Raw genomic sequence first — 13,888 nt, forward strand, 5'->3', positions numbered from 1 at the left:
TCCCACAAACTGAAAACAATTCATGTTTACTTGTGCACATTGTTATTCAGAGCTCAATCCTGTTCCCATGTGACGGTCCATTGTAATCTATGCTGGAGGAAAGTTAAGGTTTTCAAGGTGTTTCCTTTACTGGCACAATGCGCATGTGGTGTTGTTATATGCTGAACACAGCACTTCACCGTTACCCATAATGCACTGTGGGAAAGGTAACACCCATTTGGTTTTACCTGGAGGAAGCCAAAGACGGAAGGGAGGGGAGTGGAGAGGAGGAAACAAAACCAAAGCCTGAAGAACAGAAAAAGGAATGAGTTTGTGTTTTGATCGTCTTCGTTAAATGAGAGCCAGCGGTTTCGTTTTAAAGTCAAAGTGGATTTTGTGGATACTTTTCTAAATACTTTTGTTTCTCTACCTTTTTGGCATTACAAAGGTGTGAGTCAGGGAAGTGGGACGCTCTGAGTAGTGGGAGGAGCAGCAGGGCTCTCCATGTATGGACTCCAGCTCTGTTCATGTGGTAAATAGAGGGTCACATGGGGCAATAGTCTTGGAGCAGTGTAGGGGGGGGTGGGGATGGGAAAGGGAGGGAAAGGAACAAGGAGAGAGGAAGACATACTAACAGGACTTTGGCCTGCCTCATGTGCAGGAGGCGGCACTTTCACCCTGAGTTTAGAGGATTTAGAGAGAGAGTGCCATGTTGAGGTCAAACTAAAGCTTCAACTGCCTCAGCAGGGCCTTGATTTGGATTTTTTTGTTCTCTTCCCTGTGGGGGTGAAAGTTCAACAGCTAGTCCCACTCTGGTTTTCGTGTCACTGGGCACCCCCTTCATACGTTCTTCCAGACTATTGAAGAGCCAAGATGCCCATCAACTTCACTGTAGTGCCAGTGGAGGATGCAGAGGGCGGCAGCAACAGCGCGGCTGCAGCTGGAGAAAGCAAACCCGTCAGTTTGGGCAAAATCTTCGAGGAGGAAGCCGGTAAGGACAGCTTACAAGAGTCTCACTCAGGTACGTGTAAACGTGCTAATACACATACACTCGTCCACTTTCTATACCCTCTTATCCTGTTCGGGGTCGTGAGGGAGCTATCCCAGCATGCACTGGGTGAAGGATAGGTGTTAAAATGTGCATGTTTGATAAACTGTATGTGTCATTGTATAATTGAACACATACAAACGGAAGCACACTGACACAAGCAGTCAGATACATGTTATGGCAGGAACATGCTGTATGCACACACACACAGCTTTGAAGTGTGACGTCGTTCAACTAGCTGGAACTTGCAGGGCAACTTGATTGGTGTGGTAGGAAGTGGGGAGGGGGGTTGTGTTGTTGTTACTTAAATGGCCAGTGTGTAGCATTTCAGGATCTATTGGCAGAAATGGAATATAATATTCATAACTATGTTTTCATTAGTGTACACTACAATCACCAGAAACTAAAAGCCGCGTTTCCACCGCAGGAATCAAAACGTAATGAGGAACTCATTAAGTTTCGAGTCAGATAGGAGGCTTGTGTTTGCTCTTCCCTTTAGATAGGCTGATTGCCAACGCATTCGGCGTGATTCACTTTGTTATCTAGTCTGACACAATATGACAGAATGTACCATGTTTACTTGCCAAGTGTTTGCGCCTGGTGAAATCCATGCTATGATTATTTTTCACAATAACATGCACAAACAAGTTTTCTGTGAAGCAGGAAGTTATAGCCTAACCTCCCCGTGGTTATCTGTTATCAGTCGGTTGTTCACTGAGTTATTGGGTTATTCAAACATGTTTCCTGCAGAGTTGTGATCTCAGTGTGTAGATATCTAGGATGGTTTAGCTGAGTGTTGATTTGTGTTGAAACGCCTAGAATTGAAAGTCAGTAATTTCCAAGACATTATATATAAAAAAAGGTTTGACAGAAAAGCACCCCAAAACTCAGACTCAAGCTGGAAAAGTTATGTTTATCCGTTCTGGGCTACTGTAGAAACATGGCGGACTCCGTGAAGAGGATCCGCTCCATATGTAGATATAAATGGCTCATTCTAAGGTAACGAAAACACGATTGTTGTTATCAGGCGATTATACACTAAAGAAAACATACTTATTAATATTATATTCCCTCTTATACATTAGTCCCTATGTGTTATGCTCCAAAAGCACTGGATCCTACATTTCCCATAATTCAACTGAAAAGCACGCTATTGTTAGACTGTACGGAGGACCACAAAAATCACGGAGATAGTAATAAGCATTTAATTGATTAATAACTTGTACAATAAAAATAGGCTTTAATAAATTTGTTTACAAATGTATTCATTGATCAATGAATAAATGGACTAAATTACAAAATATTTAATAATTTGACATTTTAATGGGCAATAAAAAGACAAGTCAACAAGTACATAATTTAAAAATACATTAATGAATTCATAAATAAATAATGGAATATAAAATGAATAGATAATAGAAAATAGATAAAAAAAAAATAAATTTTTTCCCACCGTGGGCCAATTCCTCAAAACCAAACTATCCCTTTAATAGGAGCCCTGTAGTGTATCATGAATCCCTTTATTAGTGACAGCACAGCGGGTACTTTTAGTCTTCAGGTCTTTCATTGTAAGGCGGAAGTCACAGAACGTGCAGCGCTCAAAAGGTCACTCACCCACGTACGCACAGACAGTGCTGATTAGACAAGATGCCATCTGTATAAACAATAACATCTCAGTACCATCATTTTCCAAAGCAGTATCCTATGACCAGTGTCATGTTTGGTGTCGTTCCACTTTCTGCTGGTAGTATTATTCCTTAGGCTGCACACAACACATATGTGACCACTGATCTAGACTATAGTAGCCTCATAATAATGGTCCAAAATTATGTGAAATTGCAGTTTTAAGTCAAAAACCTTAACATTTTCTTGGGAGTGGACCCCCAAACCCAATATCTCCTAGTATATTTATTCACTGTTGAAATTCAGAATGTGTCTGTCTATAATATGTAGGAGCATCCTGACTGCTCCTAAAACCTGAATGAATAGCTCACACACCTCAGCCCTGCATGCATACCTGCCTGTTTGGCTTGTTGCTTTTGATCCCAGACTAAAGACATCCTACAATGATAGTGTGATACTATAGGCTACAGATAACACAGGAAACACTTTAACTATTAACACTACGGGTACATATACAAACACACCACTTTAACCCTATAATGTTCCAGTTGGAATATTATTGGAGTATTATAGGCCTACTATAGAAGATGCATAGCCCAAGTATAATAATATAGCAATCGGAATAGGAGCAAGAGATTGCTGATACCGGCGATAAACACGCCAACATGTGAATAAGAGAGTACTGGCACTTCAAGTCACTGGATCACTTGCAAATAACAGTGCTGATTTGAGAAGCAAATCTGATTTGCCTGCAGACTGAACGTAGCCTAAGAATTTTACATATAACCATGTCTGTTTCTCCCTGTTACTAGGCTTTGTGCCAATCTAACTGGCTGCCCTGCGGTAACTTCATAGAGTAGTATTGATCTTCCCATCTAACCACCACCAGACTCCAAAAGCAAATTATCGCATTTCCCAAAATGTGAAAATATTCTGTTAACTCTGTTTAAAATCCTCTGAGACCTATTTATAGTGAGTGACAAGTGAAATGGAGTAGTAAATATATAATAATCAATTGTCTGCCTCTGTTGTAATGGAACAGTACAGCCATAACTATCTCTGTTAGCACACACACACACTCCTTTCGGGTGCTCAGTGAGACAAAGTCTTGTTGTGTTTGTTAAGGCCAGTTTCATTCTGTGATCGTCACGTCCTTCACCCTTGGCGCTGAACACACACACTTCTCCTTCAACTGTACTACGGAAAAGGATGTTAATCATTTGCAGCATTGTTTCCCATGTTAGCCCGGAGCGGTGGGATAAATACCAACAGTGCAGTGATTCAAAGGAAGTTTACTTTTAGTCAAGGTCCCTCTGACTTGTTTGGTAATCGTCACTTGCGTAATGCCTCAACAAGCCGGTTTGACACTCACTGAACTGTACATATTGTGATTTACTTGATGAACTGAGCCTCTATAGGACGCCATGCTGTTGAATATAAAGAAATAAGGACATCTGCTGGTTAACACAGTTACTGCATGGGAAGCTTTTCAACATGTTGGATTTGGTGGAAGCAAATGAAAGAACTGTGTGCGAGTATGACAGAGATACTGACACCTTTACAGTCTGTTGTTAATTAATTTAATTGCTGCATTCATTGATAAAGGAAGGTCGCTTTGTTTCTGCGTATCACAGATCAGGCTTTCTGTGCACACCTGAGGTGCATGGTGTGTGCTTGTATGTAAATTATAGGGCTGTCAAAGTTAACACGATAATAACGCGTTAACATAAATACGTTTTAAAGCCAGAGTGAAGATACTGGTATCATATGAAACTAGAAAAACCTAAGGAATTAATTGATACTAACCATGTTATACTAGCTTGTTGCAATGGCGAGGAAAAACTGACAAAGCCATTTTCAAAGGGGTCCCTTGACCTCTGACCTCAAGATATGTGAATGAAAATGGGTTCTATGGGTACCCACGAGTCTCCCCTTTACAGACATGCCCACTTTATGATAATCACATGCAGTTTGGGGGCAAGTCATAGTCAAGTCAGCACACTGACAACTGTTGTTGTCTGTTGGGCTGCAATTTGCCATGTTATGATTTGAGCATATTTCTTTTGCTAAATGTAGTACCTATGAGGGTTTCTAGACAATATTTGTCATTGTTTTGTGTTGTTAATTGATTTCCAATAATAAATATATACATGCATTTGCATAAAGCAGAATATTTGTCCACTCCCATGTTGATATGAGTATTAAATACTTGACAAATCTCCCTTTAAGGTACATTTTGAAGAGATAAAAAAATGTGTGATTAATTTAAATATTTTAATCGATTGACGGCCCTCTTTCCTTCTCTTTAAGATTACACCAACAGTTGCATTAGCATTTAACAGGATTAGGGTGAGACTGAAATTAGGATGTGGCTTTAAATCAGACTCAGAATTGTCAAGGTAAGAGTAAGTAGTTAGTTCTGAATGTCAAAGTTAACGTTAGGGACTGAATGTTCAACGAAGGTCCACATGCATACAGTTAGTTAGTCTGACTCCAGAGTCCAACAGACAGCTCAGCATTACTCTGACATTGTTAACAAAGGACCCTGATTGAGTACCCCACTGTGTATGCACTTTACTGTACTTCTGCATATTGCTAAAAATGCCACAAAAGAGATAGTATTCTGGTGAGTTAGACTGTATGTGTCTCTGTGTTTGTTTCTCTAAAATTATGTTTCCACATTTATTGTATGCGTTGCTGATAGAAATACAGTATACAAGGTCACTGTAACACTTCAATGTACATTTACAGTGTAAATTCTAACAGTGACCTACTGTATTATGCTTATACTTTATATTGCAATGCATTCTGGGAGTCATAATGCTTGCTCCCATGATCCCAATAGTTAAGTGTTTCATTTCACATTAATTTACTGAGAATCTCTGGAAAATACAGTAGATACTGTAAATTGTACAGTAGCTTACTGCCGAAATTGCTGCCAGTAATTTACTAGAATTTTAAAGTAAAAGTTTTACAGTGTAGAGAGAAACATCTATACCTTCCTACTGCATATATGTGTGTGTGTGTGCCAGTATGCATGACAGGTGTCCATTGTTATAACAGTTTTTATGTGTGTGTGTGAGAGCCCTTTAGTGATTCACCGCAGTGCTTAAAGCTGCAGTCGGTAACTTTGTGCAAATATGATGAAAAGTTATTTCTATAAAACTGTCATTATATCCTGACAGTAGTGCACGAGGCAGATCATTTGTGATAATCCGATAAACTGCAGCTTTAAGCATTTTAGCAAGCTTGTGTATAAGGTGGTATTGTTGTTTTCACACCATCCTAGCTCGTGGTGGTTTTCCATCACTGAGGTGAACATTCAAAGGTAATCCAAAGGCCTTCAATGTGACATAGTTTATTACAGCTGTCTTAATGTTGCCCAGGTGTTTCTTTATTGTTTATACAATCACATACTGCAATGTCCCTGACACTGTGATCAGACATATACAGTTGTTCTTTTAGATTATATGTACTTACATCATGCTGTGTCACAACTATCTGTGCCATAGTCTGTTGAGATAAATATGCATCTTCTGTGTCTTTCTTCCCTATTTCCTTTGTTCAGTATTCCCTTACATCATCGGGTACAAAGTGGCTGCAGAGTGACGCAAAACTAACACCGATTACAGATCTAATCCTAACCATAACCTCTGCACACTGGGGTTTTTAGATAGCCATAAAGATCCTTTCAGTTTGTTTAAAAGGACCGAGGTTCTGGCTCCGAGCCCTCTGAGGGACTTCCCAGCTCATCATTACATGCTGGATGTTGTAACAAATCATCCTCACCACGTCATGTGCATCCACAGCACACTGTTCTTCTTATTAATTATCTTCACTGATCTCCGAACCGCTGTTAGGCCTTTAGGCTTCTCCGAGGCAATAAAGATGGGCAGACAACAGTGTGATCTAGTGTGATAACCACTGCATGACAACCAGAGGCAAAAGAAAAGCAGTTTGAAAGACACACCGTGTTACTTTATTCTAAAATATATCTACTACTGAAAATCCACAGTTGAATAACCCACAGAGGGATGTGTGTATGGTTATCACCCTTACATGTCCTGTCACACTACTGTAACTACTACAACACTACTTGGACTGCTACTACAGTATATCACTGCTACTAATACAGCATATCTAGTGCTGTTACAGCTGTTATGGATACTATACAAGGAAAGTACCTGATGCTCGTACTGCTTCTGTTCTCTTGCTGCTCTATCAATAGTGTGCATCTTACAGTATGGGTGTTTTTCTTGTGTATCCCACTAGGAGATGACACACACAGAGAGTCCAGTCCATTCATCAACTCAGACGATGACAAAGATCACTATTATGAAGGCAAGAACATGGCCCTGTTTGAGGTGAGATCAAAATAATGTTTCTCCAAATGTACACTGTTTATGAATTCAGAAACATTTGATGCATATAAGATCTTACAATCAATTGTAAACATACTGGGAGTTGGTGGAAGGAGGTTAAAACAGGAGCATCTTGGTTCTGGTTAAAAGCCTGGTAATTGTCTATGTGCTCCTGCTAGCAGTGTAACTGCAGAGTGCTAACAACACAACATTGTACACTGTACAGGTTCTCTATTAAGGTGTTGATAGAGCAGAATGTGCATGCTTTATTTTATTCATGCATCTCTCTCTGTCTCTCTGCAGGAGGAAATGGACAGCCACCCTATGGTGTCATCTCTTCTCAACAAGCTGGCCAACTACACCAACCTGACCCAGGGCGTTCGTGAGCACGAGGAGGCCGAGAATGAGGACGGGGTCAGGAGGGTCACTGTCGTGGTAGGGACCTGATTTTTGAGCTAGTGGAAATTTTGATGCTGAAAGTTACAGATGCAAGTTTTTGAGCCTACATGATCTTTAGTTGGGATTGTCTCTTTTGATTTTTAAGCAGCCAACATACTTGTTGTATAGCAATCAATAGCAGCCAATGCAATTTACTCCATAACTTGCCCCACCAAAGCAGCCCACTGCGTTATTATCATACAATAATCCGACTGTATATGAGAAGCGAACGTAGTCACCGCAACGTCACTCATTGGTTTGTGGACTACGGTTTTAAAGCCTTGAAGTTCGGCATTTTGGCCGTCGCCATCTTAGTTTTTTGCAACCAGAAATGACACCAGAGGGTGGAGTTAAGTACACACGAACGCTGATTAAGACATTTTTAGGCTACCAAAATGTTACAGTTAACTTTCATGAACTGAAAACACACTGTGAAAGGGTTAAAGTTATAAAACGAAAAAACAGACAACTCCCAGACCGGACAACGCCGTGGTAGCAACTTGTCAATCCCAAGGTAGCCAATCCCTAAAGCATCCCCTGCTTTATGGTCTATTTGACTCTAAATGGGACCATAATTTACTAAATGAACATCATGCTGTATTGAAGAAGACTTGAAACTAGCGATTGAGACCATAAACTCAAGTTTACAATGTTTACTGAGGTAATAAATCAAGTGAGAAGTAGGGTTCATCTTCCACCTCTGGTTCATTGTCTTTGTTTACATCAACATAGCAATATCGCTGTATCTTAGAGATAACATTTAACACCTGTCTCTATGAAATCCATTCAATGTTTCTGTAAAATGATTTAGTAAAACCACAGTGGGAAAGAGATAGTTAGCTATCTTTTATCTAATTAATTTTTCAGGAATCATTTAAGAAAAAAAAAGGCGCGATAATAAATGGCAGTGTTAACCTGATTTCAGATAGAGGCAGTAGAATGAGTTTCAGCAACAGTAATTCAGTTTTGCAGTCTATCAAGCAGTGAAAGTACAGTCTACTGTAGGCTTTGATCTTTGGGATGATATCACGAGGAGATAAGGCAGCTCTGGAACATCTCTAAAGAAAGGAGTGTATTGTGAGAAAGACGTGCCATGTTCTTTTAGTCTTTTTATCTTGGGTGATTTACTATGAACTAATTTGTAAGTTTTGTATTGCCTGAAGAGTACAAATGACTTACAGTAAAGTGTTAGCTGGGTAATCTTTGTGGGTCAGATTTGGGTTTCGGAGACTGGTCCTGTGTCATTGCTGTATGTGCAAATACACATGTGATGCCATGGGTAATACCAGTAAGGAGAATCTTACAAACTAGTAGAGAACATGAATAATATCTTTGGGATGTATTTATATTTGACAATTTTGAAATTATTTATTTTTTATTTACTTTTTTCTTTTCAGATTTGTTCCTCTATGTTATATATTTTTTTCTGTATGCCAGCAGATTGCATTATGATTACAAAATGACACTTAAAATTAAAATGCAGCATTACCAATGTCTGCATCCTGCTTTTAACACTGGATACATCTTATTTGTCCTGCAGGTCCAGTAGCTTACCATAACCATTAGGTGTGTTTCCGACCACCTGTTTTTACGCACCTTTTCAATTTGTGCCAAAAAACCTGAGTGGAAACACCAAAAATTTTGAAAAATCTTGAAATATCACACAAACGTTTTTACGCTCGGCTGAGGTGGAAATGTTGCGTATCGATAAAAGCAAAGTGCGCCAAAGTGCAATTAAAACAGATTTAGCAAATAAATGATGACGTACATGAAGCATGTGATTTCAACATCCAACTTCTGCTCCGCTGAAGAGACGAAAAATAGCGGCACATTAAAACCGTTTCCTTGTCGCTCCACACAGATCTGATGTAACCTTCCTCACATTAATATGAAACAAACAGAAATATCATATTTACATCCAGTTTTCTACATTGTTTTTCACCGTTTGAGGTCCAACTTACGCGCTTTTGATTACATCATCTTGTTGCACCCTCTTCTTCTTCGTCCTCGTTCTTTTCTCGATGAACCAACTCCTAATAATCGGTAGTGGGTTGAAACAAGAATTAAATATAATATTTGCGCTACATTTGGATTGAAACCTGGCCAGTGTCAGGGTGCTGCTCAGCCTTGAACTTGACTGACAGAGTGGACTTTTTTAGTTTCTTTGATGATATCAGTTGGCTGCTGCGTGTGAAAGGTTTGCTAAATAGAACAAAGACAGAGCTAAGAAGAAGTGCAAGTGGGTCAGAGACACCAAGACAAAGACGAGTACAGAGGTATTATGAGGCAGATAGTAAGATGAGGTATTCTGACCTTTCAAATCAATCTATATTGAATCACTTGAGGTTCATGTGACACACTGAGGACCTTGAGTGCATGTGGGGTAAAACATTAAAGAAACCAATAAATAAAGAATACATTACTGGTTAAACCAAACATACATTAACTGATTAATCACACAACACCTCATAGAACAGTAGTGTTGATCACTGGTTTTCAAACAACCTAAATATTGTCTCAGTGATAGTACCTTGATAACTGTAGTTGTTATCAACCTTTGAGCAAAGTCACAAGATCAATAACGCCTCCTTTGTACTTAGCCTGGTGTGAGATGTAAATAGCCCGCTTGGCATGAGAAAAAAAACCCTGAAATCACCAACACTTAACTAGTAACATTCCTGTTAAGGTTGTGACCAGAAAGGACACTTGCTCAAATACCCCGTCCTCCGCCAGTCGCACGCTTACGGTTGGCTGAACTGAAAAGCAGCTGGCCAGTAAACGTCCCGTCAGCCCTCATAGAGAGGAGGACTATGTATGTCAGTGGTGTGGGAGGTTGTGTTTGAGCGCCAACTGGAGGCGGAGAGTGGAGATGTTGCCTTCCTTTTGTGCCAGCTGGCACACCTGCTTCTGATGTAATGTTAAAACTGACACACAGAAAGGTAGAGCTGCATGTTAATATGCACCTGAGGCCACTGGTGACAGTCTTTTCCAGTCTGGGATGATGTGCAAGAGTTTATATGCATGAAAGGAGTTGTGTATAATTTAAATATCATCTGGTCTGTAAAATGTCCTGTGTGTGGGAATAAATGGACTGTCTCCATGTATCATCAGGGTCAGAGAGCTCTGTAAAAGCAAGTTAGTTTGAAGGATAAGAAAGAAAAGCAATTTAAGGAATAGTCCGCCTACCTGCATCTTTAAAGCTCATTAATTAACACATTATATCTTATTTGTTTAATCAATTCATTGGTTTTACTGGTGGTCACTTTCTTCCTATTTCACATATTAATTAGTGAACTTTAAAGATGCTGCTGTCCCCGGTGTTTCCAGTCTTTATGCTACGCTAAGCTGTACCCGGCTTCATAACTAACGTCCCAGTGAAACGGAGGTTTGAGCATCTTTAGCTGCTGTTCTGTGAGTATTCCCCCGTGTAACAGAATATTTGAGCGGTGCACAGTTACGAGAGAGATTTAAATCAAATCCTTCGCATTTGATTGGGCCGCTAAAAAGTGGGTCGTGTCTAGAAGATAACCCACAAGTTGCGGAAACTCTCGCGAGACTCTCTGCTTGACGACTTATCCTAACCTAAGCCATTCGTGGTCAATGCCTAACCTCAACCATCTCGTGCAGATTGATTGATGGATGGATGTCATGATATTATTGGTTGAAATTAATTGGTACTAGCTTACGTAAGGACATGTCATATTTTGTTTTACAGGAAGAAAAGATGATTGGATGTTCTGCTTTATTGTTAACTCTGTGCACAATATGACCAGGGAGGTGATTTTTCATTTCATCTTGACTTTAACGGGTCTGATATGAGAGTAGTATTGATTTTCTGATACAATAAGAAAGTGAATAGTTCCTAAAATATTGAACAATTCCTTTAAGGATTGTCTCTTTTAGAAAAAGTGTGTGTCCATACTGAAGACCCCTGTGTATTGTAGCACCCATAAGCTCTAAACTACCTGGATTTGTTACTGTATCTCAGGCCTTAAAAACAAAGAGATACTCGATACTTGTGAAAACAGTCAAAGCTGCTCAGCCCAGAAAAAAAACATCAGCCTGTTTTGCTTGTTTTGTTTTCAGGGGCGTGGACTGCAGTATTTTAAATCAGATAAAGGACAGTAGAGGATTGTAGCCTAGTGAAATAGTAACAGCTTATAACAATATGGCAAATATGACTTGATTCTAAGCTGTTTGTCACTTTACTGGAGTGCCTACCAACCCACAATTATTTTGTGGACTGCCTAGTTTGAGAACTCCCTTTGCAAAGTAAACCTTGCCTTTTGAAAGACACAGGCGCTAAAACGGAGCGTTTCAGACAGAGGGTGAATACAGGTATATTCAGACAGACAGTATGAGAAAAATAATGTGTTTTTTGAACATTAAAGCATGTAAACATGTTCTAGTAGAAACCCAAAATACAAGTATGAGCCTAGAAATGAGCAAATGTCTCCTTTAAAATATTTTTCACATGTTATAATGTGCCATTTATTCACAAATTTAGCCGACAAAGATTTACAAAAGTAGTGATTGTGGTGAACAAATTTTCTTCCTCTCAATGTCAGCTAGGCTGTAGCAACCGTAGCCAGGATTTTTTAAAATACTGATATTTTGACTGAAAAGAGAATCTGTAAAATTTGTAATTATGTTTTCTATAGAATTATTATTTTCCTTAAATGAAAGTCTAAATGCTGTTTCAAAGTCTGCACATGATTAGGAATACAATTCTTGTCCTGAATTTGTTTGTAGGTAGCCAAAGGTAGTTACATTTTAATATATTGAGTCTAAAAAAATACTAGAATCAAGCTGTAAAATACCTACAATGTGAAAATTCCAATTGTATGTAAACTCCCCCACATAACTGTGCAGACAGTAGGGATTTAAATGAGTCAAATCATAATGAAATAATTGAGAATATACTCCCATTACTCCCAATACTCGCCTCCTCTTGCGGTCTTTAAACACAGTATAGGACCTTGGACTGTAGCTTTGTGTAGAAGCGTTGATGATGTTTTAGTGAAACCCGCCCCCTGAATGATAGCTGAGTTTTTTTCTTAGAGTGCACTGAAGGAGTAAAAAGAATAGGACAGACTATGCAGAGAGAGTGAGGGGGAGAAACACAGACCAGAGAGGAAGACAGAGTAACACAAGAGAGAAGATGTGGGATATGTGGAAATCAACATCAGGCACTTCACAGTATTTAAGCAGACAACTGAGTGCAATAGAGAAAGCACAGGACAAAGTGTTTGTAACTCGGAAAATGGTACGTACACTTGGTTTTTGGGGGACGGAAGTAGTAGATGTATTATATGTATGGTTGTGCAGTGTGATGCTGTAAATATTATAGAACACCTGGATAATGTTAGTCAGACTGTAGCGCAATAAGAACAACACTGTTACTTTGTACCTAAAGCTTTTGTATGGATCATTGACAATATTTTATTTTATTTGAGGGCTGTCAATCAATTAAAAATATTGAATCGCGTTTTTTATATATTCAAAATGTATCTTAAAGGTCCCATGTTGTAAAAAGTGAGATATTCATATATTTTATATTATAAAGCAGGTTTAGGTTTTTTATAAATACTGTTAAACTATCAAAACACTCAATAAACGGAGAAATACACACAGCCTGTATTCAGAAATTTTGTACGTTTGAAACAAGCCGTTAGGATTTCTGTCCATTTGTGATGTCACAAATATACAATATTTAGACCATTACAGGGTTTTAAACATAAAAATTCTAAATGTGTCCCAGTTTATTTCCTGTTGCAGTGTATGTAAATAACATCAGCTGACAGGAAGTAAACATGGACCCAAGCTGTTGCCTAGCAACGCAGTTCTGTTGCAATTTTGTTGCAATTTTGTTGAAATGCACTAAAACGGAGCGTTTCAGACAGAGGGTGAATACAGGTATATTCAGGCAGACAGTATAAGGAAAATAAAGGTTTTTTTTAACATTACAGCATGTAAACATGTTCTATAGTAGAAACACAAATACAAGTATGAACCTGAAAATGAGCATGAATGGGACCTTTAAAGGGAGATTTGTCAAGTATTTAATGCTCGTATCAACATGAGAGTGGGCAAATATGCTATATATATACTTTATGCTAATGTATGTATATATTTATTATTGGAAATCAGGTAACAACACAAAACAATGACAATATTTTCCAGAAACCCTCACAGGTACTGCATTTAGCATAAAAATATATGCTCAAATCATAACACGGACCGGACACTCTCCTTCCCCCGGGTGCGCATTGAGATCATGTCCATAAAAATCACGGGATCGGCGTCAGGAGGAGGCCAACACCCAAACGTGTTTGACTGTGTGCCGAGTATACGGACGCAGCTCTCACTTTGGTTAAACAAGGACCGGATTGCTCTTAACAGCGACCTCGGTACCCCGTATTACCGCAGTGCCCCCCCA

The 13,888-nt window shown here is 39.1% G+C and overlaps 1 protein-coding gene across 6 annotated transcripts in view; it reads left to right on the forward strand.

Moving 5' to 3' along the window:
• Positions 1-235: 235 nt before the first annotated feature.
• LOC119498951 (solute carrier family 12 member 7-like) overlaps positions 236-13,888 on the forward strand; it is a 32,212-nt gene continuing 18,559 nt past the window's right edge. For 4 of the 6 annotated variants that reach the window (XM_037788073.1, XM_037788074.1, XM_037788076.1 and 1 more), the window contains exons 1-3: positions 236-1,000; positions 6,923-7,014; positions 7,315-7,446. In XM_037788073.1, coding sequence (XP_037644001.1) covers positions 853-1,000; positions 6,923-7,014; positions 7,315-7,446 — 372 coding nt within the window. In that variant the 5' untranslated portion in view covers positions 236-852. Of the gene's footprint in view, positions 1,001-6,922; positions 7,015-7,314; positions 7,447-12,568; positions 12,716-13,888 lie in introns of those variants that run through there. The other 2 variants (XM_037788075.1, XM_037788078.1) reach the window with 2 other exon arrangements.

Source organism: Sebastes umbrosus, chromosome 12 (genome assembly GCF_015220745.1).
Source record: "Sebastes umbrosus isolate fSebUmb1 chromosome 12, fSebUmb1.pri, whole genome shotgun sequence".
NCBI classification, from domain to species: Eukaryota; Metazoa; Chordata; class Actinopteri; order Perciformes; family Sebastidae; genus Sebastes; species Sebastes umbrosus.